This window comes from Caretta caretta, chromosome 9 (genome assembly GCF_965140235.1).
Source record: "Caretta caretta isolate rCarCar2 chromosome 9, rCarCar1.hap1, whole genome shotgun sequence".
Taxonomy (NCBI): domain Eukaryota; kingdom Metazoa; phylum Chordata; order Testudines; family Cheloniidae; genus Caretta; species Caretta caretta.
In genome coordinates this window covers 8,225,673-8,250,666 of record NC_134214.1, presented here as the reverse complement: position 1 = coordinate 8,250,666, position 24,994 = coordinate 8,225,673, and the positions used below count along the sequence as shown (strand labels likewise).

The 24,994-nt window shown below is 63.4% G+C and overlaps 1 protein-coding gene across 1 annotated transcript; it reads right to left on the bottom strand.

The window, feature by feature from the left end:
* Positions 1 to 1,449: 1,449 nt before the first annotated feature.
* Positions 1,450 to 24,188, bottom strand: PSMD2 (proteasome 26S subunit ubiquitin receptor, non-ATPase 2). Its single transcript, XM_048864172.2, has 21 exons — positions 24,040 to 24,188; positions 17,280 to 17,336; positions 16,150 to 16,314; positions 15,519 to 15,640; positions 12,618 to 12,842; positions 12,138 to 12,296; positions 10,686 to 10,830; positions 10,258 to 10,318; positions 8,986 to 9,132; positions 8,001 to 8,107; positions 7,287 to 7,414; positions 7,123 to 7,210; positions 6,482 to 6,644; positions 5,049 to 5,150; positions 4,827 to 4,972; positions 4,272 to 4,355; positions 3,587 to 3,755; positions 2,929 to 3,023; positions 2,578 to 2,704; positions 2,106 to 2,224; positions 1,450 to 1,785 (listed from the first exon to the last, which is right to left on the bottom strand). Exons 1-21 carry the CDS (start codon positions 24,172 to 24,174, stop codon positions 1,603 to 1,605), a joined length of 2,727 nt encoding a protein of 908 aa, XP_048720129.2. The 5' UTR covers positions 24,175 to 24,188; the 3' UTR covers positions 1,450 to 1,602.
* Between the last annotated feature and the right edge of the window lie 806 nt (positions 24,189 to 24,994).

The following is a 24,994-nucleotide window of genomic DNA, read 5'->3' as shown; positions in this document are numbered from 1 at the left end:
GTCTTATTAATCTCTCCTCATACAGCAGCCGTTCCATACCCCTGATAATTTTTGTTGCCCTTTCCTGAACCTTTTCCAATTCCAATATATCTTTTTGGAGATGGGGCGACCACATCTGCACGCAGTATTCAAGATGTGGGCGGACCATGGATTTATACAGAGGCAATATGATATTTTCTGTCTTATTATCTATCCTTTTCGTAATGATTCCCAACATTCTGTTCACCTTTTTGACGGCCGCTGCACATTGAGTGGATGTTTTCAGAGAACTAACCACAATGACCCCAAGATCTCTCTTGAGTGGTAACAGCTACTTTAGACCCCATTACTTTATCTGTATATAGTTGGGATATGGTTCCCAGTGTGCACTACTTTGCATTTATCAAAGGAGCCGAGCACCTTTCCCTCCCGTTTTCGGAAGGGGACGATTGGCAGGAGGAGGGAAATGGGCTAGTGGAGGCAGTTTGAAGAAAGCCTCGAGGGAAGCTGACCAGGGAGCCCCTGCATCTCCTCTCACTGTTCCTGCGTGGGGAAGCATTGTGAGCCCAGCCAGGGAAAAGTATTTCCCAGACCCCCCAAAGCAGGCACCCCTATTGCACCTCCCTCTGCCCCGGGGCTCTCACCAGTGGCAGACAAGCCCCCATTTCTGCCACCCTGAACCCCACCTTCATTCATCTCAGGCCATCTTTAGATTGAGATGCTCTTCGGGGTGCCTTGGGCTGGGATCAGCCAAGAGCGCAGCCCCGCTGTGTGCTCCAAAGGGAAGGTGGAGGGAAAAGCGCAAACTGGCCCTGTGCAGCCTCCACCCAGCACTGTCAGGCAGCACCAGCTCCATGGGGCCAAGGGCACCCACTGCCCCTCGCCATTCCTGGCCCCGCGACAAGCAGTGCCTGGGACATACATATCTTAGAGGTCCAGAAAGGGGATAAATGAGGAAACCTCTCCCCCTCCACCCAGTGTCAGCACCCTGCTCTCACCTACCCAACCCATCGCAGCTCAAAGCAACTGGGGTGTCGGTCTGTGTGCACCGGGGGAGTTCAGAGTCCTGAGTGCACATCATGGCTTAGAATTAACAAGGGGCCCTGGCACTCTCCTCCGTCCAAGTCTGACACCCCTGCACCGAAGCAAGGCAGAAAGGTACCAGGTTGCCCTGCAAAGACTCCAGGCAATGGAGAATCCACCCACCCCTCAGTGAGCTGGTCCAGTGGTTAATCCCCCTCCCAACCCCCTTTGAGTTTGTCTAGCTGGGAAAGGGGGAGAACCACTGGGCCTTGAGCCATCACATCCACTGCTCACTGCCCCTTACACGGAGCATAGCTAGAGATAGATACTACAGCCCCCTGGCAAGGCACCAGCCATTACTCAGCCACCTGTCTGTAGTCCAGGACAGAGGGGACCAGGCCCCCACCCGCACATGCTGCTTCCAGAGGAAACAATGAGCAGCACCAATCTCTCTCTCAAGTTTATTTTTTAAATCAGCAATTTCAGTAACAAAACCACTAAGTGGGGAGTTGGGCCCCTCTCCCCGAGTGTGATGCCCAGCGCCTGCCCCCTCCAGGCACTGCCCAGTGCTGTCTCCCCCCGATCCCGCCCCATGTCAGCTCAGACATCATAGCTGGGGTTTTTGCGCAGGATGACGAAACCCTCAAGGATGGGGGTGACTGGCAGATGTTCCTCTGTGGCCAGCTCTGCCCGCTCGCCGTGCGCCAGCAGCACCGGCGTTGTGTGCGTCTGGAAGCCAGTGATTGTCTTCGGTTTGCCCGCCTGGCCCACCACGTCTACAGCCTGGACAGGAGGCGAGAGGTTAGAGCTGAGGGCACAGAGGCAGCCCGGATACCACGTATCACCCGCCGAAGTCCGGGGCCCAGAAGCCAGGACAGGCGCTGGCGAGGCTTCATCACTGGCATGAGCCATCAAGGCCTCTGCACTGACCCAGCAGCTCCTGGGAGGAAACAGACCCACGTCCCCATCCAGCCCAGGGACCTCAGAACGGCCCCACTCAATCTGCTCAATAAGCTCACCTGCCACGTCACCCTCTAGCCAGATCCCGCACTGATGAAGGGACCCCTCCCCAGCCATATTTCTGAGGGACCCTGCCTCCTTACCTGTCCCACCCTGACCGACACCGGCAGAGGCCGCAGCTCCTCGTCAAAAGTCACCAGCATGCGCGGCTGCATGGCAGCCACCAGCCCGTACAGAACGTAGTGGGATTTGCCCAGGATGACTAGGGGGAGAGAGAAGGCACGTTAGGGCCCCAAGGCTCAGTCCAAAGTGAGCTCTTGGTCGCCTGGCTGCTGCCACCTGCCATGGCAAGGCAGCCCGACAGGCCTCAGCAGCCTCAGTACCAAGATCGCAGGCATGGCCCTGCCCATCCACCTCCATGAGCGAAAGGCAAGTCAGCCTGCCTGTTAGGAGAGCCTGCCAGCAGCCAACACAGCAGGGGATTCCCTGGGGCTGGGAGCAGCCATCTGCCCCACCCGCACCCTGGAATAACCTCCCTTTGGTCCCAGGAGCCTGCCTGAGGGGCCGGCTGCCGTCTCCCTCCTCTCCAGGAGGATCAGACACACAGGTACTCACTGTTGCGCACATCCAGGAAGGACACTAGGACGGTCAGCAGCCCCGCGACAGCCACCTGGCTCATCAGCTGCCGGTCGCTGTGGTAGGGACACAGGGTGAGCGTCCCCTTCCCAAGGTGGGTCAGACCCTGCACAGCAAGCAAAGAGCACGTGAGCGGAGGGGGCTCAAGAGCAGAGGATGGCATGAGACCTGGCAGCGATGCCCCAGGCACACCTCTCACTGAGCAAGCGCTATCCCGCAGCGGCTGATCAGTCCAGCTGACCCCTGGGGCAGGACGCAGCTGGGAAGCGCTCAGAGCACCAGAACCCCCACCCACCCCAGAGAACCAGGGCCAGCCGCTCCGGTAGTCACCTGGGCCAGCCGCACCATGAAGAGGTTGTTTGGGTCTTTGGCATGGTACTGGGCCAGCTGCCTCAGCATGGCGGCCAGCCGGGCATTGTTGGTGCCTGCAAACAGGAGAAACGGGGTGAGCGGGAAGCCCTGGCAACAGGCACAAATCCTAGGCTGGGAACAAGCATCCAACTTCCCTTCCAGCCAGTGCAGGACAGAGTCTCTCCCAGGGTGCTGGGCCACATGCAGCCCCCCAGCTGGCAGAACCCACACGCTGCATTTGACAGCTTCAGGGCACATGCGCCCATTAGCCACCCCCCAACCCCCAGAGATCCTGCCCTGCTGCTTCCAGCAGGCCCAGCTCCCCTGGGCCCTTCCCAACCTCACCCAGCAGAGGCTGGCAGTATCTGACCAGCGACCTAGTTGACAGTAAGGCTCTTGCCAGCCAGGAACAGGTGGCCAGGCGAGGGCAGCCAATTTCATGCAGCCGTTGGAAGAGGCACCGAAGCTATTCAGCCCCTTCCCCGTCCCGCTGGCACCACGAGCCGAGACGCCAGCTGCTGTGCTCAGACAAGGAAGCCCTTGAAGGCAGCCTGGACGATGGGGGGGTGTCCCAAGAAGCAAACTCCATCACCGGCCCACCTCCCACTCGACGCCCCCGGGCCCACGCAGCCCTTACCGCTGCCCACCATGCCCATGGCAAAGATGGAGTTGTAGGAGACCTCGGGGTCAGCATCGTGGGAGAACTTGCTGAGGGTGTCGAGGATGTTGAGGCGCGGGTTGGAGACGGAGATGAGCGCCAGGGCGAGGGGCACGGCTCGTCGCAGGGTGGGCTCCCCATACCTCAGCTGCACAAAGAGGAGGAGGGAGACATTATTAGCCGCCAGGGCAACGGACTATACCCAGTGCCAGTCACTCCCACGCCGCCTGGCCCAGGCTATTCTCCCCGTCCCTGAATCCACTCACGAGTCAGGGACTTACAGCCACTAACCGTTTCTGGAACTGCCCCAGGGCTGCAGCAAAGGAAAAGCCCATTGGGGCCCTCTGGTGCTGCAGCTTCCAGACCGGATCCAGGGGACCAGAGAAGCAATGGCCTCCCCCTGAGCGGACACGGCCCCAGCCTGCCGGGAGTGGGGCAGAGGGTTAAGCAGTTGGTTGGAGGGCAGCGCCCCAGCTTGGCGCTCCCCACACACTCCTGTGCCTGCTCCCGTCTGCGTGTCCCCCTCACAGCCCGGATCGAGCTCCATCGCACCGAGCCCTTCACTAGCATCCGGCTCAGCTCCGGGCACCTCCCTCACCCTGCCATGGGGCGCCGTGCCCCGCAGCCCCCAAGGCAGAGGCCTCCGCCCCGCAGCATCACTCACCAGGTGGCCGAACGTGCGCAGAGCCATCTCAGCGCCGATCTCCTCCCCCATGGCGATGAGCGCGATCCCCAGCACTGCTACGCCCTGCAGGAGAGGAGACGGAGAACTGGCCGGGGCGCTCCGTAACCCCCCTGCCACAGGCTCCCCAGGCCACATGGGACCAAACCAGAGCAGGGTTTGGTCCCCCTTCCCCCAGGAAGATGGTTCTCTCCCGAATCAACCTCCCAGTATGAATGGCTCCACGTTGGGCCCTTCTAGTACAGCTCCCTTTGGGGAGCAGGCATCCATGCTACCGCGACCCCACCCTGCCCAGCCCACTCAACCCCTCTGGAAAGCTCTCATCTCCAGTCCAGGGAGCTGCCTTTGGCAACCGCCAGCACTGGCAGGTTCAGACAGTGGGCAGTTCTGCTGCAGGCCTGTCCCCCTCCCACAAATCCAGTAGGGCCAAGAGAGATCCCCAGTGGAGCCTGGGGTCTCCCCTCCAGGAAAGGGTCCGAGCAATGGGGCTCGTCTGCCCAGGCCCGCCCCCGCTGGGCTCCCTCCTGTCCGTCCCACCTGGTGGGCGCCCATGTCAGCCGAGCTCTCCTTCTTGTCCTTTTCCTTCTTGTCCTTCTTCTCCTTGTCCTCCTCCTTCTCCTTGGTGTCAAAGTGCTCACTGCAGATGTGGAGCAGCTGCTGCACCTTCAACACGTTCCCCGAGCCTGAGGGACGGAGGGACTATGGTGACTCTGAGCACTGGCCCAGCCCACCCCCCAGCCAAGCTGGCCAGAGACTCACCCGCATAGGCGCAGATATCGACCAACGTGTTGGCAAAGCTGCGGAAGGGCTCCGACACCACCTCCAGCGCTGCCAGGATAGCCTCGATGGCCTCCCCCTTCCCTGCCGAGAGAGCACAGGGCAGCCCGTTAAAACGGCACAGCCCCGGGTCCCCTGCTGACACACACCAGGCTCAAACCAGCAAGTCCCAAGCTCCTCAATGAGCATCCCTAGCCAGCAGGGTCCTGAGCAGCACCGGTGTTTCTCCACCAGGGGGTGCAGTGCGCACATGGGGCATGGCTGGACCTGCTCAGAACATTCCAGATCCTGCAACAAATGGGACTTCCACCCCCCACCTCCCTCCAGCACCCATCTCTAACTGGTACACCAGCCCCAGCGCCCATAGCACCTCCCACTGCTGCCTCTCAGAACCCAATGCCAGTCCTTGGCAGCTGCAAAGGATTATGGGACACAATGGGCCACAGAGCAAAGTTTTCATGAACCACCCTGTGGGCAAAAGGTGGAGTCCCTTATCTATAGCGCTACCCCCTCAGGTCAGCCAGGAGCCCCTGCCCAGCACTCTGAGCCCCAAGAACAGGCTCAGACAGTGACAGTGCCCTGGTGTGACGACGTGGCACTGTTCTTAAGGTTTCTTCTGAATACTGTAGGGGTGCCTCAGTTTCCCCTATGCATTTCTTAAGTCTCTAGGTGGTGGGCTAAAGGGGTGTAACTGTTGCAGAGCAAAGGGCCAGGTTACATAAATGGCCGACACTCTGTCTCCTGGCAACGGATGGCCTGGGCCCTTCCCCCTGCAAGGTGAGAGCTGAAGGGTTGGAGAACAAAGGAATCTGGTAACCTCCTGGCCCGGGAAAGGGACAAAGCTCAGAGGAGGAGGGGGTGGAGGATAAGTCAGTTTGGGCTGGTTGGGTATGTGGAGTGAAGTGCAGACGTGGTTGTCCGGCTCACTGCTCCTCAAAATGGACCCAGCTGAGGGGTCCTGTTCTCTGCACCTACAAGCTCTGTGTTAGACCATGTTCCTGTCGTCTAATAAACCTTCTGTTTTACTGGCTGGCTGAGAGTCACGTCTGACTGCGGAATTGGGGGGCAGGACCCTCTGGCTTCCCCAGGACCCCGCCTGGGCGGACTCACTGTGGGAAGCGCACGGAGGGGCAGAGGATGCTAAATGCTCTGAGGTCAGACCCAGGAAGGTGGAAACCGTGTGAGCTTCTTGCCCTGCAGACAGGCTGCTCACAGAGAGGAGACTTCCCCAGAGTCCTGACTGGCTTCATGGGGAGCAGTTCCAGAGTATCGCCCGGGGCACTCCGTGACACCTGGTGAGGTGGGAAAGGCCACGCCCACCTTGCCACAGCCCCTAGGTCATCCCTGGCTCCACAAAAGCCCGCTCCACCCCTGCCACCATGCGCACATCTGCTGAGCCCTGAGCCCTTCCTTACCCAGGTGGTTAAGGCCCAGGCCGAGTGGCAGCCACCTGGCGTAGGTGTCCTTCAGCTCAGTCTCCGATTTCTCCATGATGGTCTGGAGGATGGTGGAGGTGACGTCCCCGTTGCACGAGCCCACAGCTATCATGCCGCAGGCCAGGGCCGTCACGCCGGCCACCTGGGGCGGGAAGGAGGGAGAGCTGAGCTCAGCAAGTAACCCCTGCCTGCACCCCAGAGCCTTTCGCGGACAGCTCAGAGAGGCTCACACTGGGAGCAGCCTCTGGGCTGGGGAAGGGGAGAGGAACGGGGGCAGGAACAGCCAGAAGCAACTGGAGCTGAGCAGTTGCTTGGGCAGCGGAGGGTCTGAGGACTCGCGTTGAGACCCAGAGGTCTCCGCAGACCATGCACTCCCACAGACTGGGGGGGAGACGCTGTCAGGTCCCATTTCGCAGGGTATCCCAAGGAGCTGCAGCTCAGGGACCCATGGCCCCCACCTGCCCTTTATCACCGCTACCCTCCACCCATGCTGGAGAGCTGCTGAGAGGCGGGGCCAGAGCTCGGGTTGGAGCCAGTGTCCATACTCCCGCCTCCGCCCATGATGCCATTGACCCTCTCCCACGCCGAGATCAGCGCGCTGGCCCGGCCGGAGCCCTCACCTCCATGCTGGACTTGGAGTCTCCCATCACGGGGAGCAGCAGAGTCAAAACGTCTTCCCGGTTGGACCCAGCGTAGGCCAGCCCCAGTCTGCAACAGAACCCCAAAGGAGCATTAGTCACAGGAGCCGCCCAGCAGAGGGAGTGGGGGCTGGGCAGGCCCTTACCCAAAGATGGCGCCGATCCTCATGGTGTTGCTGTTGTGGAGGACGTAGTCAGACAGCAGCGCGAGGGCAGGGTCGCACTCGTTCCTCACCCCCGAGTTCACAATGCCACAAGCGAGCAGGGCTCCCGACTGCAGGATAAAGGCACCATCAGCCAGACCATCATGGGGCTGCCTTGGGGACAGCTGGCACATGCAGTTATTGCACCACACGCAACAAGGGGTGCCCAAGGTCTACCCACAGGGCTACACCCAAATCACACGAAAGCAGGCAGGTTGCCTTGGTCATAACTCACACAGAGGTGCAGCCTGGGGGAACTACAAGCCCCATCATGCAATGCTCCATCAGGACCAGCTCAGGTGCATTGCCTGCTGGGACTTGTAGTCTCCAAAGGTCATGCCTCTGCATTAACGGGGGGCATCAAGGGCCCCCTAGTGAATCTAGGCCCAAGGGGGCCCCGTAGTGAATCTCAATGAGCCAAGCTTCAGCCAGGGAGCACTGTGGCGCCGATCACCAGTCAGGACCCAGAGAGGAGGAGAACAATGTGGCAGTTCTCAGATGGGGTGAAGCACTCAGCTGGGCAGACTGAGGTTGGTACTTTTGTCCCTGGCAGGTCTGGCCCATGCAGCTACGCCACCAGGCGTGCTAGCATGTGAGCCATGGCTCCATGGCCAGTGGGGCTGCACCTTAGCCCGGGTCCCGAGCAGCACCACCCACCTTAATGTAGTCCTCAGAGGAGTACAGGTACTTGTCAATCTGCGTCAGCCCCCCATCCACGTCCCACAGCAGGATCATCCCCAGCGAGGCTGCAGCGCTCAGCATACCTGCAGCACAAGGAGAAGCCCCCACGTCAGACTTGGAATCACGACCTGGGCCCACGCCCCGAGACGGGAGCTGGGGTTCCCCTGTGGCTCCTTTCCCTTGCCCACCCCCTATTCCTAACATGCTGGGCACTTCCACTGGGGCATTCAGTTCTTTCTGCAGCCTTGGTTTCCCTCTGCTGCCTTTGGGGGCCCAATCAGAGAGCAGCCCCGGGGACAGAGGGGCACAGAGCTCTGCAGCACGTTCAGTGGCAGCTCCATTCTCCCAGACAGTCAGTCTGGATACTCCATAAGGGCCAATTCCTCCATCACACGCTGCTGGAGCAGTTTGGCCTTGACTCCATGTGAAGGCGGCGTTTGAGACCTCCAGACAGGGCCTGGGAAGAGATGTATGGGGGAAACAGGCAGGCGTGCTGGCCTGCAAAACAAGCTGCCTTCATCTATAACCAGAGAGGTGGCCTGCGAAGACTCCAGGCCCCAGCGTGCAGTGCAGCCTGGCAAATCAGGGCCAACTGGAATGCTGCATGCGGGGGGATATGTAGTCCCCATAAGTTACAGCGCACTCCCCAACTCCACCATTCTACATTCAAGTACACACGTGGCTGACAGCTGGTGTGACCCCTGCAGGGCGCTCTCCCCATTAGGATCAGGGGGCCCTGGGAGTTGCAGGCACGAGCCAGCAGGATTGGTGATTTAACCCACAGAAGGGAGGACATAGGGGCAGAGAAGGAGTTCCAGGCATGGGGCTCAGGGAACATAAGGAGCATCCCTTGGAAAAGCTGCCGGACACTGCCAGACACAAGCTGCCATTTGGAAAACCTTCTGCAGGGCCCAGTCCCAGCGGCAGCGAGAGTCCAACCGCCCTGTCCTGCCCGGCTCACCGTGATCCTTGTTTTTGTACAGCCACTTATTGCCGTCATCCGTCAGCAGCTTGTCCTGCCCGAAAGCTGCATTCACAAAACCGTTCACGAAGGACGAGGCCAGGTTCATCCGCGCAGAGTCCACCTGGGAGCCGCTGCCGCCAAACCCTGAGGAAGCAGAAACCACGGAGTGGGCTGGGCAGAGCATCACAACGCGGCTTCGCCAGGCCCACAGAGCTCGGGAGCATCTCCCCATGCCCGGCCCTCCTCAGTAGGGCCCTGAACATCTGAGCGCCTGATCCTGGAGAATCCTTTACCCTCCCCACCCTGCTAAGCCTCCGGGAATGGCCAAGGAGTCCGAGCCAATTCAGCGCAACACAGCGGGGTGCTGCATAGACAGTGCACCCCCGGGGCTGCAACTGTAGATGGGCCTGTCCTGACACACGAAAGGCCAGATGCCCGCATGCTCTAGGACAGGGGCGGGTAAACTTTTTGGCCTGAGGGCCGCATCGGGTTTCTGAAATTGTATAGAGGGCCGGTTAGGGGAGACTGTGCCTCCCCAAACAACCATGCATGGCCCGGCCCCTACCCCCTATCTGACCCCCCAGCTTCTCGCCTCCCGACTGCCCCCTCCCCGGACCCCTGCCCCATCCACCCACCCCTTCTCCTTGACCACCCCCGGACCCCTTGCCCCTAACTGCCCCCCTCCACCCCATTCAACCCCCCCCTCCTGACTGCCCCCACCAGGACCCCTGCCCCATCCACACCCCCTGCTCCCTGTCCCCTGACCACCCGCCACCCCATCCAACCCCTCCTCTCCTTCCTGACTGCCCTCACACGTAGGGCCTGCCCCGTTCAAGCCCCGTTCCCCGCCCTCTGACCGTCCCGACCCTTATCCACACCCCGACCACCCCCCGAACTCCCCTGCCCTCTATCCAAACTCCCCCCCCCACCCCCTTACTGCGCTGCCTGAAGCACCGGTGGCTGGCAGCACAGCTGCATGAGGAGAGGCAGCCGCGCCACACAGAGCACCGGGTCAGGCCGGGCTCTGCAGCCCCGCCGCCCAGAGCATTGCGCCACGTGGTGGCATGGCTGCGGGGGAACGGTGACAGCCTCCCAGATCAGGAGCTCAGGGGCTGGGCAGGACGGTCCCACGGGCCGGATGTGGCCTGTGGGCAGTAGTTTGCCTGCCCCTGCTCTAGGACAAGGCGGCCAACTTGGCTAAGGCTGCGCTCAGCAGCACCCCAGCCCCAAGCAGGAGGAAATGAAGGAGGAGATGCAGCTTTCGCTTACGGTTATTTTCCAGGTGTGTTTTGTAAATGTCATCTGGCACTTTGGGCTCCATTATGTCCAGCTGCAAAGAGGGGGAGAGAGGAGGAAGTCACCTCCCCAGCCAAACCAGCCATGCTCACAGCCCCTCTGAAGGGACATTGTGAATGGCAGCAACAGCCCAAGCCCTCTGCAGCCTGCTCCTTGCCGTGCACAGGGTCAGTACACCGGGGCTCTTCCTGAGGTGACCAAGCACGGATTGGGAGTGGGGGGAGACCAGACGCACAAACACCCCCCATACGAGTCAGACCTGGATGAATCTGCTCCCCCGAAGAGCCCCAGTTTGAGGGCAGCCTGGCCTCTGTGCCAGCTCCCAGCGGTTGGGGACCTTGGTACAGCCCTGAGCCTTCTCCTCACCCCGCCCCAGCTTGCTGGAAGGCCGGGCACCTCACCTCTCTGGCCAAGGCCAGGAAGTTGCTGTTGAGCTGGACGTTGGACATGATCTCGGTGAGGTCCTCGTACTCCTCCACGTCCTCATTTAGCTCCAGGAAGACGCCGTGGCGACCCAGCATGAAGGCCATCTGCTTCTGGATGACCCTGTGCCGGCGAGGGGGGAAGAGAGAGAGTCAATGCCGGGCAGTGAGGACCTGAGCTCCCCTCCCCTTGGCACAGACCTGCTGGAGTACTCTCAGTACAGCTCCTTTCTCCCCTCAAACAGACCCGACCCCACCTGAGGAAACCTAGCCGGTCAGGCTGCCCATGGCTCTCCCATCCTCCCAAATTCCCAAGAGCAGCTCCTAGATCACAAGCCAGAGGGAGATGTGATGGCATCAGGGGCTGGGCCAAGCTGTGACCCTGCAATGTGGTAGGACCTTGCTCTAGAGGTCAAAGGGGACTTCCCAGTCAGCTTTGTGTCAGGCCCAGAGACGGCGCCTACATCAGGAACTCCTGTCTGCTTCCTGCCCACTCGCCTGCGTGGCAGAGCCGTGGCTGCCACGCCGGCCTGGGAGGAGGTTCCCATTCCAGGGGCACGCAGGGACCAGCCAAGAAAGCAGCTGCTGTGCCCCCTCCCAGCAAAGCTGCTGAAGCTTAGCCCTTCAGAATCGGCCCAGCGGAGGCAGCAAACAGGGCCAGGGCAGAGTACCAGAAGGAGGACGGCACCACGGCGGGGGCGTCCCGCCATCCACTCTCCGTACCTGGAACCATGGTACAGCCAACCCACCAGGCCTGTCAACAGAGCTGGAGCATGGGAACGTCAAGACTAAAAGCTTACGTCTCTGCTGCTTGAGCTACAAGAGTAAACTCCCTTTGTCAGCAGCTGTAGTAGATTCTTATCATACGACTAGAGGGGGATGAGGAGTCTCACTCTTCTAGTGTAGGTGACGCTAATCAAGCTCATTTCTTGCCCCATCCTCAGCGGTCAGGGAGAAGGCTCAAGTTGCCGTCCAACGCCCACAGGGGCAGGACAAGGGGGGTCCATCAGATCAGCAGCCTTAGAGGTCAATGCCCTGAACAAGTAAAGCCTGGGCAGCAGGCGGGCAAGCCTGCCCACCACAGGACTGCCAACAGAGGGGCCTTCTTGGGCAAGCTGCAGGGGAGCCAGTAACCCTGGCCCATTTGGTCCTTGGTCTCTCTGCTGACGCTGCCAGCAAGGGACCAGTTAGTGCCAGTTGTGATGGTTGTTTTAATGATGAAGCCACCTCTCATGCTACAAGGTGAGCCGAGACCCCAGACTCATCCACAGCACTCCAGTCCCCTCAGGCGGCGCTATCACCCAGTGGCCTGGCCTAGGAGAGGGGACCTGGAGGCGGTAGGATTTGTACCCCATGACAAGGCAAAGGCTGGTCTACCGCAACTCCCACCCCGAGCAGGACCCCAGCTCTGAAAAGCCAATCTCCACCTACACGTCTTTGCAGGAGGTGAAGATGTCCTCCACCAGCTCCATGTCGTTCAGCATGAGGGCCAGGCGCAGGGCTTCCGGGTAGCGGCTAAACTTGCGGAAGATTCCCAGGGCACAGCGGAGGAGGGCTGAGTTCTCGGGTTCAGGGACGTAGCTCACACAGCTTCGGGAAGGAGACACAGGAGAAGGTAAGTCCAGCTGCTACTGAGACCAGCAACAGACAGGTCTTACTGCTCAGCCTTGGGCTAGATCTGGGCCAGTGTACAGAGCCCTGCATGCTCCAGCCAGCAGCTCACTCTCATAGCATAGCTGTATCAAACTCTCCCAGTCACCTGGACGGGAAGCATTCCAGCAATCATGGCACGCTCCCATCTACTCAGGGACTCCTGCACCACATAAGGGTCGTTTTCAGCTTTCAATAGGACAGGCAGAGCTCAAACTGCAAAGGGCCAATCCCCATCACAGAGCAGCCCAACTCCCTCACCTGGTCAGGTAGAGGCAGACTTTGGAGTAGGCGTTGTCATCAATATATTTCTCTAGCATGTCCATCTGCTCAATCTCCATCAGCAGGTCACAGGCTTCATGCTCTGCATTGTGGGCCATGTTGTAGGGCACAATCTCCTTCACCAGGGTCAGCAGCATTTCCCTCTGGGCCTTGTCAGCCTCATCAACCTCCTGCCATTCCTTAGCAACCTCGCCCGCCAGGTGTCTGTGGGGGCAAAGGGAAAGAGACCATCATAACACAAAGCAACAACCTGGGGCTGAGGGCAAGACGGCTACAGCACCACTTCTCCTACAGGGCTGCGATCCCTGCAGTGCCCAACAGAAGCTGCGTGCCCTCGTCTGAACAGGGCAACAGCCCACAAGGGGCTAAATCCTGGGAAGGGGGGGGATCATGGCTGAGTTACGCCTGTTGCTGGATAGTTCACAGTCCTTCGAGGAGATGATTCCCAATCAGATCAGATCAGACATGTCATTGCAGTCCAGCAGCCCTCTCTCACAAACATCCATGTCTGAACATCCAGCCCTCAGCCTCCGGGGGCAGCACCCACGCAGTCCCACTGACTTTGTTAACACCAGTGAAAACAGACGCTCTTTGGGGCAGGCATCCAAATGGGCAGATTTTCCACCGTCTCTGGGATGTGAGGAAGCACAGGTTCCACACACTAATGCTTGGGCGTTAGCCCCCAGCCTAGTCCAGAGATTTTCAGTAGACTTGGGGAACTTCAGTACACACCAGCCAGTGCACATCATAAACATCCTAAGGCAGAGCTCAAAAGAAGCACTCAACTTGTTCAGGGAGGGAGCTGGCCTGACAGGCTTTAGGTCAAAAAAAAAAGTGGCCAATCTTAGTGGTTGGAAATAACTTTCTAAACGTGAGCCAATGCAATGCCGTCTACCTGAGCCTGCTGACGGACAGCTTTAGGGTCTCAGCAGCTGCTCAGCCCTTTACAAGGAAAAGAGTGAAATTTACAAGCTTTATTTCACAGCTGCCTCCATCCCCAGTCACCAAACTGACAAGAATCAGGTCAATTTCACTCTGCCCATGGTTTGGGGAATCTGATCTGCAGAACCAGACCTTCTTAAAAACTGGCTGAAAGGATGATATGCTAATATTTTGTGAAAAACAACAAGGAGTCCAGTGGCACCTTAAAGACTAACAGATTTATTTGGGCATAAGCTTTCGTGAGTAAAAAACCCACTTCTTCAGATGCAATATTTTGTGAAGTACAGATATTGTGCAGGGGGAATGTGTATGGGGAGGGGGACACAGGGCCAGTGTTAGGTCCAGCCTTCTTTATGAAAGAGAAGGGAGTAAAAAGTTCATTAAATTTGTAAACAAATACTCAATCAAAAGGAGCGGCAAACACCAGTGAGAACAGAGAAACGATACAAACAGACCAAGAGAGACTGGAGACATGGACAAAGAAGAAGTTCATCTTTAAAAAAAAAAAAAAATGATTTTGAGATGCTTATGCATTGGCCAGAAGGGCATAGGCCCTCTTTCTACAGCTGCAAGAAGACTTCACTGGGAACTTGCACTCAGCTCTGGACCCCTCCATCCCAGAAGACTCAAGTCCTGGAGCAGGAAGGGGGCAGCCCCATTCTACACAGCCGCGGGGGAGACTGTCTGGGGCATTGTGCCTCAGACTACCACACTGATACTGACAGGTTGGCGGGAGTTCAGAGAAAAGCCACAGAAACAGTCCAGGGGCTGGAGGTTGTGTGGTACACCTCTAGCCTGATATAACGCGGGTTCGCATACAACGCGGTAAAGCTCCGACACGCTGCTCTGAGTGGCGTGTTAAGGGTGCCAGGCTGGGACTGAGGAGTTGGATAAGGGGCAGAGGGTCTTGGGGGAGGTCAGGAGCTCCCCCCCGCACCAGGTCTGGGAGGCAGGAGCTGTGGGACAGGGCACTTTTGGGAGCCCCGCAGTCCCAGAGTGACCCGGGGGATTAGCAGGGGGCCGGGAGCAGCTCGCTCCACTTCCCTCACCCCAGCCGTGTCACTCAGGGGAGGGGGTTTGGGGGAAGGGATCCCCCCCGCACTCACTGGCGGTGGGAAGCAGAGCAGCCCAGCCCGCTCTATTCCGCCAGCTCCCAGCCACGGCGCTCCGCTTCCCACCGCAGGTGAATACGGGGGCGTCCTTTCTCCAACCTCCCCGCACTCACCGGCGGCGGGAAGCGGAGCGCCGTGGCTGGGAGAAGGTGGACTGTAGCTGGCTGGGGCTGCGTTGCTCCACTTCCCGCCACTGCCGATGAGTGCCTGTCAGGGGGCAGGGTGTGAGGATGGGGTCAGAGCAGTCAGGGTACAGGGGATCTGGGTAGGGGGTGGGGTCCTGGGGGTGATTAGGGATGAGGGTCTGTGGAGGGGGCGGTCAGGGAACAAGGAACGGGGGGGCAAAGCAAGTTCAATATAACGCGGTCTCACCTATAATGCAGTGAGAGTTTTTGTCTCCTGAGGACCGCGTTATATCGGGGTAGAGGTGTATCATTAAAAGTGATGAGTCTACCTAGCTTGGCAAGGCAACTGGGAAAGCAATGATCCCAGCATGGGCGTACCTGGGTGTAAGCAGAAAGGAGGGATATTATTCACATGGCTGGAGCTAGAAGGAACGAGATAAGAATGGGCACCGCCGACTATCAAGGTCTTCTTGTCAGAGAAATCTACCCACCTTGCTCATCACCCTGGACTCAGACCAAACAGCCTGAGGAACAGTTTCCCAAGGGAAATGGGGGACGAGCCCCATCATAGGGGACATTTAATCAGGACTGGATCACGCATTACATATACAGTAGGGATCGATCCGGGGGTGGACTATGGAGCCAAGTAGAGTTTTTTCCACATGACTTCTAGGAATCCTATTCCTGGCCCCATTTCTCACCTGACATATTCATGTCCCCATGATGCCAGCTCCTCCTGGGACCCCACTAGCCGGTATTTCAGACACTCTCGCTCCCCACTCATGGTCATCGCCAGAACGGAAATTATGTCAGCTGCAAAACGCTGTGGGAGAAAGTTCTGAGACAGTCACCCACATGCCAGTCACAGAGTCTCCCGAGGGCCCACAGGTGCTGCACCTACAGCACAGAGCGCGAAGTAGCACCACGCCCCTTCCTGCACCCTCAGTGTGGAAGAGTGGCACGTGGACACTGCAGCACGTGGACATGGCCAACACCCAGCATGCAGTTTGATTCAAAACACGTTAGCGGCATGACAAGCTGTACACGTGCTGCCAAATCACTGCAAAGAGTTACACTTAGCAATGCACTCAGCATGTGCAGGGTTCGATCCCCCCAGCATGGGCAGAGCTCAAGCCCCTGATCACCTTGTTACTGTCCGGTGCTCGTTTCAGTGGCAGGTGCTGTGTAGTCTGATGCTATCTCAAAATCTTTCCTCCGTTTGCACACAGATAGCAAGAGTCAACTTGTATGCTACACAACCAGACTGCTGCACTGCCATCCCCGCCTGCCCTGTGATTCCAGCCCCACACCGAGCAGCTGCAAACCACCCACCTTGTTCTCTCCAGGAGCCATGTTCTCATAGATCTCCTTCAGCTTGCCATAGTGAGGCCGTAAGAACTTTAGGGGCTTCGGAACAGAGGTCATGGAGGTTGTGGAAGAACGGATCTGCCTACGCAACTCCTCCAGGGCGGGGCGATACAGCGACGTGTCCTTCTCCTGCAAGGATAAACTGTCAGGAAGTGGCAGCTGCCTGTTCCTTCTAAGCACAGGCAGCCAGGCTCAGCAGTCAAACACCTGCCCAGCCAGCCAGCTCATGTGGAAATGCACAGGACTCCGGCTTCTACCAGCTTTGGCACCGTGCTGTGGAACTCAGCCAAACGTGAATCACTGGGGGGCTCCTTGGCCACATGCTTGGTGGACAGACTGGCCACATACTGGGCTCGAACAACGCATCAAACACTGCAATAAACTGCAACAAAGACCAGCTCCACAGAGCAGCCTGAAAGTCTCTGCACCGTCTAATCTCACACAAATATCCGGGGAAGTACGTGAGCTTTGCCCATACATCTGAGGCTGGCAAACTATGGCTCTGTCAGGCTCATGGAAAGAACTACTTCTACAGTCAGGGGTTTGATAGCGAAGCCCCTTCTCCCCCCAGCAGGGGCACTTTAGCCAAACTCAATTGCTGTAATGGTACGAAGGGAAAGCCTGGGTCCCTAAAGTAAGGACTAGAAAGGAGACATTTAATAGAAGATGCAGTTGTCTTGCACTAAACGTGCTTCTCCTGGGAGGGTCAGGGACTGTAACAGGCCAGCAATTGCATTGGAAGTGAAGTCACTACTGAGTGAATGTTGTACGCAGGGGAGAAAAATCTCTTAGGTAAGCAGCAACCTGTGAAGCATGGGGTTTGTCATCTCCAAACCCAAGGCACAAAACCCAGAGACCAGCCACTGGCTTACACTGCTTCCAGGCCATCAGAGGGTGGGAAGGGGAGACTGTACTCTTACAGACAGCTTCACATCCAGCACCCACTTCCCCCATTCAAACAGGGGAGCTCCAATATTGAGGGGATCCTGATACTGCCCCTCCAGAATGGACCCAAAGGCTGGGGGTGCTGCCTAACACAGAGACGCGACTTGAGGGGAGAAAGGTACAGGCCCACAGGGGGGAAGGGAACTTACCCCCAAGCGCTCCACAAGCATCTCCAATTCATCCTGCAGTTGTTTGTCTTCCTCAGACTGCAACAAAGGAGCAGAGAAATGGGCATCAGCCCTAGAGGAAAGCTTCCCACAGCCCCACAAAATACCAGCAGCCAGGGGAGGCACGGGGGAGGGACCAACACACGAGCTTCAGGTTACACGCTGTGCGTCCAAGAGGCTCCTCAGCTGGCAGAACCAATGACTGTAGGAGCACACGCCTTTACCTCATTTGCAACCCCACTTTGTGCTTCTGACTGCAGCAAGACGCCTGGCTCGCAGGCAGCCCCAGCCATCACAGCACAACAGGAGCCAACACTCTGCTCCCGGCCACAGGCTTGGAGAGTTCCTGCCCCTTCTAACTATTATTCAGCCCATTACAACCAGTGCAACTGCTCAGCTGTGCACAAAGGGAGCCTGGCTCTGCAGCTCTCATCCTTCCTTAGCCCTCCTCTTCCTCTGTGCTCCTTGTGGGCAGGGACCACGGCTTTTACCAGTTCAGTGCAGCACCTAGTGGCCTCCAAGGAACCTTATAAATAGGGCCCTACCAAATTCATGGCCATGAAAAACACGTCACAGACAGTGAAATCTGGTCTTTTATGTGCTTTTACCCTATACTATTCAGATTTCATGAGAGAGACCAGCATTTCTCAAATGAGGGGTCCTGACCCAAAAGGGAGTTGCGGGGGGTCAGTCACAGGGTTATTTTATGGGGGCCGTGGCATTGCCGCCACCCTTACTTCTGCACTGCCTTCAGAGCTGGGTGGTCAGAGAGCAGCGGCCGTTGGCCAGGCACCAAGCCCTGAAGGCACCCCCCGCACCAGCAGCAGCACAGAAGTAAGGGTGGCAATACCATACAATGCCACCATTACTTCTGCATTGCTGCCTTCAGAGCCAGGTGGCCGGAGAGCGGCGGCTGCTGACTGAGGGCCCAGCTCTGCAGGCAGCAGATCAGAAGAAAGGGTGGCAATACCATACCAGGCCACCCTTTCTTCTGCGCTGCTGCTGGCCGCGACTCTGCCTTCAGAGCTGGGCTCCCGGCCAGCAGCCGCTGCTCTCCAGCTGCCCAGCTCTGAAGGCAGCACCACTGCCAGGAGTCATGCAGAAGTAAGGGCAGTAGTACTGTAAACAGCCCCCTACAATAACCTTGCGACATGCCCCCCCCCCCCACTCCTTTTTGGGTCAGGACCCCTACAATTACAACACCAAGAAATTTCAGATTTAAATCCCTGAAATCACAAAATTTACTATTGTCATAAAAATAAAGGGAAGGGTAACCACCTTTCTGTACACAGTGCTATAAAATCCCTCCTGGTCAGAGGCAAAACCCTTTCACCTGTAAAGGGTTAAGAAGCTAAGAGAACCTCGCTGGCACCTGACCAAAATGACCAATGAGGAGACAAGATACTTTCAAATGGGGGGGAGGGGCGGGGGGGGGGACAAAGAGTCTGTCTGTCTGGATGATGCTTTTGCCAGGAACAGGTCAGGAAGGCAGTCTCAGAACTCCTGTTAGTTAGTAAGTAATCTAGCTAGAAATGAGTTAGATTTCCCTTTGTTTAATGGCTGGTAAAATAAACTGTGCTGGATGGAATGTATATTCCTGTTTGTATGTCTTTTTGTAACTTTAGGTTTTGCCCAGAGGGATTCTCTATGTTTTGAATCTGATTACCCTGTAAGGTATTTACCATCCTGATTTTACAAAGGTGATTCTTTTACCTTTTCTTTAATTAAAATTCTTCTTTTAAGAACCTGATTGACTTTTCATTATTCTTAAGATCCAAGGGTTTGGGTCTGTGTTCACCTGTACAAATTAGTGAGGATTTTTATCAAGCCTTCCCAAGGAAAGGGGGTGTAGGGCTTGGGGGCATATTTTGGGGGAAGACGTCTCCAAGTGGGCTCTTCCCCTGTTTTTTGTTTTAACACGCTTAGTGGTGGCAGCATACCGTTCAAGGACAAGGCAAAGTTGGTACCTTGAGGAAGTTTTTAACCTAAGCTGGTAAGAATAAGCTTAGGGGGTCTTTCATGCAGGTCCCCACATCTGTACCCAAGAGTTCAGAGGGGGGAAGGAACCTTGACAACTATTTTTAAAATCCTATGGCTGAAATTGACCAAAATGGACCATGAATTTGGTAGGGCCCTAGTTATAAATAGCCAGCTCTGCGCCTAGAGCCCTCTTGCTCCCTACCCACAGATGGGTATGGCGGGGGGGTCTGTGCCTTTAGAGCGGGGGTAGCGGTGGGCTGGGGACAGTGTAAGATATCGGTGGGTGGTGCCGGAGGAGGTATCGCCAGAGGGGTATCAGCAGGCCGGGGACAAGGGGAGGTATCGGCGGCCTGGGGAGGTGGCAGGGAGGCATCAGCGACCCGGGGACGGCGGGGGGTGTTGCGCGGGGAGGAGGGCGGTAGCAGGGGGGGGACCGGCGGGCCGGGGCCGGGGTATCGCCGGGGCCGGAGGGGGTATCGCCGGGGGGGACCGGCGGGCTGGGGCCGGGGCCGGAGGGGGTATCGCCGGCGGGCCAGGGAGGGGTGTTGCGCGGGGAGGAGGGCGGTAGCAGGGGGGAGACCGGCGGGCCGGGGTCGGGGAGGGGGACCGGCGGGCCGGGGCCGGGGAGGGGGACCGGCGGGCCGGGGCCGGGGAGGGGGACCGGCGGGCCGGGGCCGGGGAGGGGGACCGGCGGGCCGGGGCCGGGGAGGGGAGGGGGACCGGCGGGCCGGGGCCGGGGAGGGGGACCGGCGGGCCGGGGCCGGGGAGGGGGACCGGCGGGCCGGGGAGGGGGCCGGAGGGGGTATCGCCGGGGGGGGCCGGGGACGGGGCCGGAGGGGGTATCGCCGGGGGGGGCCGGGGACGGGGCCGGAGGGGGTATCGCCGGGGGGGGCCGGGGACGGGGCCGGAGGGGGGTATCGCCGGGGGGGACCGGCGGGCCGGGGACGGGGCCGGAGGGGGGTATCGCCGGGGGGGACCGGCGGGCCGGGGACGGGGCCGGAGGGGGGTATCGCCGGGGGGGACCGGCGGGCCGGGGACGGGGCCGGAGGGGGGTATCGCCGGGGGGGACCGGCGGGCCGGGGACGGGGAGGGGTATCGCCGAGGGGGACCGGCGGGCCGGGGACGGGGAGGGGTATCGCCGAGGGGGACCGGCGGGCCGGGGACGGGGAGGGGTATCGCCGAGGGGGACCGGCGGGCCGGGGACGGGGAGGGGTATCGCCGGGGGGGACCGGCGGACCGGGGACGGGGACCGGCGGGCCGGGGAGGGGTATCGCCGGGGGGGACCGGCGGGCCGGGGACGGGGAGGGGTATCGCCGAGGGGGACCGGCGGGCCGGGGACGGGGAGGGGTATCGCCGAGGGGGACCGGCGGGCCGGGGACGGGGAGGGGTATCGCCGGGGGGGACCGGCGGGCCGGGGACGGGGGGGGGGTATCGCCGGGGGGGACCGGCGGGCCGGGGCCGGGGGGGGGTATCGCCGGGGGGGACCGGCGGACCGGGGACGGGGACCGGCGGGCTGGGGACGGGGAGGGGTATCGCCGGGGGGGACCGGCGGGCCGGGGACGGGGAGGGGTATCGCCGGGGGGGACCGGCGGGCCGGGGACGGGGAGGGGGTATCGCCGGGGGGGACCGGCGGGCCGGGGACGGGGGGGGGTATCGCCGGGGGGGGGACCGGCGGACCGGGGACCGGCGGGCCGGGGACGGGGAGGGGTATCGCCGGGGGGGACCGGCGGGCCGGGGACGGGGAGGGGTATCGCCGGGGGGGACCGGCGGGCCGGGGACGGGGAGGGGTATCGCCGGGGGGGACCGGCGGGCCGGGGACGGGGAGGGGGTATCGCCGGGGGGGACCGGCGGGCCGGGGACGGGGAGGGGGTATCGCCGGGGGGGACCGGCGGGCCGGGGACGGGGAGGGGGTATCGCCGGGGGGGACCGGCGGGCCGGGGACGGGGGGGGGTATCGCCGGGGGGGACCGGCGGGCCGGGGACGGGGAGGGGGTATCGCCGGGGGGGACCGGCGGGCCGGGGACGGGGAGGGGGTATCGCCGGGGGGGACCGGCGGGCCGGGGACGGGGACCGGCGGGCCGGGGACGGGGACCGGCGGGCCGGGGACGGGGGGGGGTATCGCCGGGGGGGGACCGGCGGGCCGGGGACCGGCGGGCCGGGGACGGGGAGGGGTATCGCCGGGGGGGACCGGCGGGCCGGGGACGGGGACCGGCGGGCCGGGGACGGGGATCGCCGGGGGGGACCGGCGGGCCGGGGACGGGGCCGGAGGGGGTATCGCCGGGGGGGACCGGCGGGCCGGGGACGGGGAGGGGGTATCGCCGGGGGGGACCGGCGGGCCGGGGACGGGGGGGGGTATCGCCAGGGGGGACCGGCGGACCGGGGACGGGGACCGGCGGGCCGGGGACGGGGGGGGGGTATCGCCGGGGGGGGACCGGCGGACCGGGGACCGGCGGGCCGGGGACGGGGAGGGGTATCGCCGGGGGGGACCGGCGGGCCGGGGACGGGGAGGGGTATCGCCGGGGGGGACCGGCGGGCCGGGGACGGGGAGGGGGTATCGCCGGGGGGGACCGGCGGGCCGGGGACGGGGAGGGGGTATCGCCGGGGGGGACCGGCGGGCCGGGGACGGGGGGGGGTATCGCCGGGGGGGACCGGCGGGCCGGGGACGGGGAGGGGGTATCGCCGGGGGGGACCGGCGGGCCGGGGACGGGGGGGGGTAGCGCCGGGGGGGACCGGCGGGCCGGGGACGGGGACCGGCGGGCCGGGGACGGGGGGGGGTATCGCCGGGGGGGGACCGGCGGACCGGGGACCGGCGGGCCGGGGACGGGGAGGGGTATCGCCGGGGGGGACCGGCGGGCCGGGGACGGGGAGGGGTATCGCCGGGGGGGACCGGCGGGCCGGGGACGGGGACCGGCGGGCCGGGGACGGGGAGGGGTATCGCCGGGGGGGACCGGCGGGCCGGGGACGGGGCCGGAGGGGGTATCGCCGGGGGGGACCGGCGGGCCGGGGACGGGGAGGGGTATCGCCGGGGGGGACCGGCGGGCCGGGGACGGGGACCGGCGGGCCGGGGACGGGGGGGGGTATCGCCGGGGGGGGACCGGCGGACCGGGGACCGGCGGGCCGGGGACGGGGAGGGGTATCGCCGGGGGGGACCGGCGGGCCGGGGACGGGGAGGGGTATCGCCGGGGGGGACCGGCGGGCCGGGGACGGGGACCGGCGGGCCGGGGACGGGGACCGGCGGGCCGGGGACGGGGAGGGGTATCGCCGGGGGGGACCGGCGGGCCGGGGACGGGGCCGGAGGGGGTATCGCCGGGGGGGACCGGCGGGCCGGGGACGGGGAGGGGTATCGCCGGGGGGGGACCGGCGGGCCGGGGACGGGGACCGGCGGGCCGGGGACGGGGACCGGCGGGCCGGGGACGGGGACCGGCGGGCCGGGGACGGGGACCGGCGGGCCGGGGACGGGGACCGGCGGGCCGGGGACGGGGACCGGCGGGCCGGGGACGGGGACCGGCGGGCCGGGGACGGGGACCGGCGGGCCGGGGACGGGGACCGGCGGGCCGGGGACGGGGAGGGGTATCGCCGGGGGGGACCGGCGGGCCGGGGACGGAGGGGGTATCGCCGGGGGGGACCGGCGGGCCGGGGACGGGGACCGGCGGGCCGGGGACGGGGACGGGGTATCGCCGGGGGGGACCGGCGGACCGGCGGGCCGGGGACGGGGAGGGGTATCGCCGGGGGGGACCGGCGGGCCGGGGACGGGGAGGGGTATCGCCGGGGGGGACCGGCGGGCCGGGGACGGAGGGGGTATCGCCGGGGGGGACCGGCGGGCCGGGGACGGGGACCGGCGGGCCGGGGACGGGGACGGGGTATCGCCGGGGGGGACCGGCGGGCCGGGGACGGGGACCGGCGGGCCGGGGACGGGGAGGGGTATCGCCGGGGGGGACCGGCGGGCCGGGGACGGGGCCGGAGGGGGTATCGCCGGGGGGGACCGGCGGGCCGGGGACGGGGAGGGGTATCGCCGGGGGGGACCGGCGGGCCGGGGACGGGGACCGGCGGGCCGGGGACGGGGACCGGCGGGCCGGGGACGGGGACCGGCGGGCCGGGGACGGGGACCGGCGGGCCGGGGACGGGGACCGGCGGGCCGGGGACGGGGACCGGCGGGCCGGGGACGGGGACCGGCGGGCCGGGGACGGGGACCGGCGGGCCGGGGACGGGGACCGGCGGGCCGGGGACGGGGAGGGGTATCGCCGGGGGGGACCGGCGGGCCGGGGACGGAGGGGGTATCGCCGGGGGGGACCGGCGGGCCGGGGACGGGGACCGGCGGGCCGGGGACGGGGACGGGGTATCGCCGGGGGGGACCGGCGGACCGGCGGGCCGGGGACGGGGAGGGGTATCGCCGGGGGGGACCGGCGGGCCGGGGACGGGGAGGGGTATCGCCGGGGGGGACCGGCGGGCCGGGGACGGAGGGGGTATCGCCGGGGGGGACCGGCGGGCCGGGGACGGGGACCGGCGGGCCGGGGACGGGGACGGGGTATCGCCGGGGGGGACCGGCGGGCCGGGGACGGGGACCGGCGGGCCGGGGACGGGGACGGGGTATCGCCGGGGGGGACCGGCGGACCGGCGGGCCGGGGACGGGGAGGGGTATCGCCGGGGGGGACCGGCGGACCGGCGGGCCGGGGTATCGCCGGGGGGGACCGGCGGGCCGGGGCCGGGCCCGGCGTGACTCAGCTCCGAGCCCGAGCCCGGGCGGAGCCGCGTCCCGCTCTCACCAGCTCCTCCTCCTTGTCGGCCGGCGCTGCCGGGTCCTTCCGGTCCTTGGTCCAGGGCCCCCCCGGCTTCTCGTCGCCGCCCCCCGCCGAGGTCCCCGACTGCTGCCGGCTCTGGCCCCCGCCGCCGTCCTCCATCGCGACGCCGCGCCCCGAACTGCGCCGGCGCCGGGTGGCTCGCGGGGCGGGGCCGAAAGGAACCAATCGCGGGGAGACACTCCACACCGCGTGACCGCGTCCTGCCGAGGGGCGGGGATAGCGGCGGTGGGCGGGGCCATATTCGAGGGGCGGGGCCCGTTGGGAAGGCGGAGTTAGAGGGGGGCCCGGGCTCGCGGCACGTGGCTGTGGCGGCACGTGGGGCCCTGCCCGGCGGCGGGCTCCTGGCTCGCGGTGGAGCATGGGCGGGCCCGGCCGCAGGCAGCGAGTCCTCCTGCCTGGCCATGCTGCGGGCACAGGCTGGGGGTCCAGCCCTGCCTTCCCCTTGGCTGACGGGAGCTGTGGGGGGCCTGCTGGACGTTGTCCTCCCCTGGGGCTTTTACCCCCTTGGGCCACCTGGGAATTGTTGGGAAAGTACCAAGAGTCCTGGGGCACGAGCCCCCAACCCCCTGCGCCCGTCCGTCTGTCCAACCGTCCGTCCACCCTCCTCCCCAACCCGCAGCACCAGCTGCGCCCGTCCGTCTGTCCAACCGTCCGTCCACCCTCCTCCCCAACCCGCAGCACCAGCTGCGCCCGTCCGTCTGTCCAACCGTCCGTCCACCCTCCTCCCCAACCCGCAGCACCAGCTGCGCCCGTCCGTCTGTCCAAACGTCCATCCACCCTCCTCCCCAACCCGCAGCACCAGCTGCGCCCGTCCGTCTGTCCAACCGTCCGTCCACCCTCCTCCCCAACCCGCTGCACCAGCTGCGCCCGTCCGTCTGTCCAACCGTCCGTCCACCCTCCTCCCCAACCCGCTGCACCA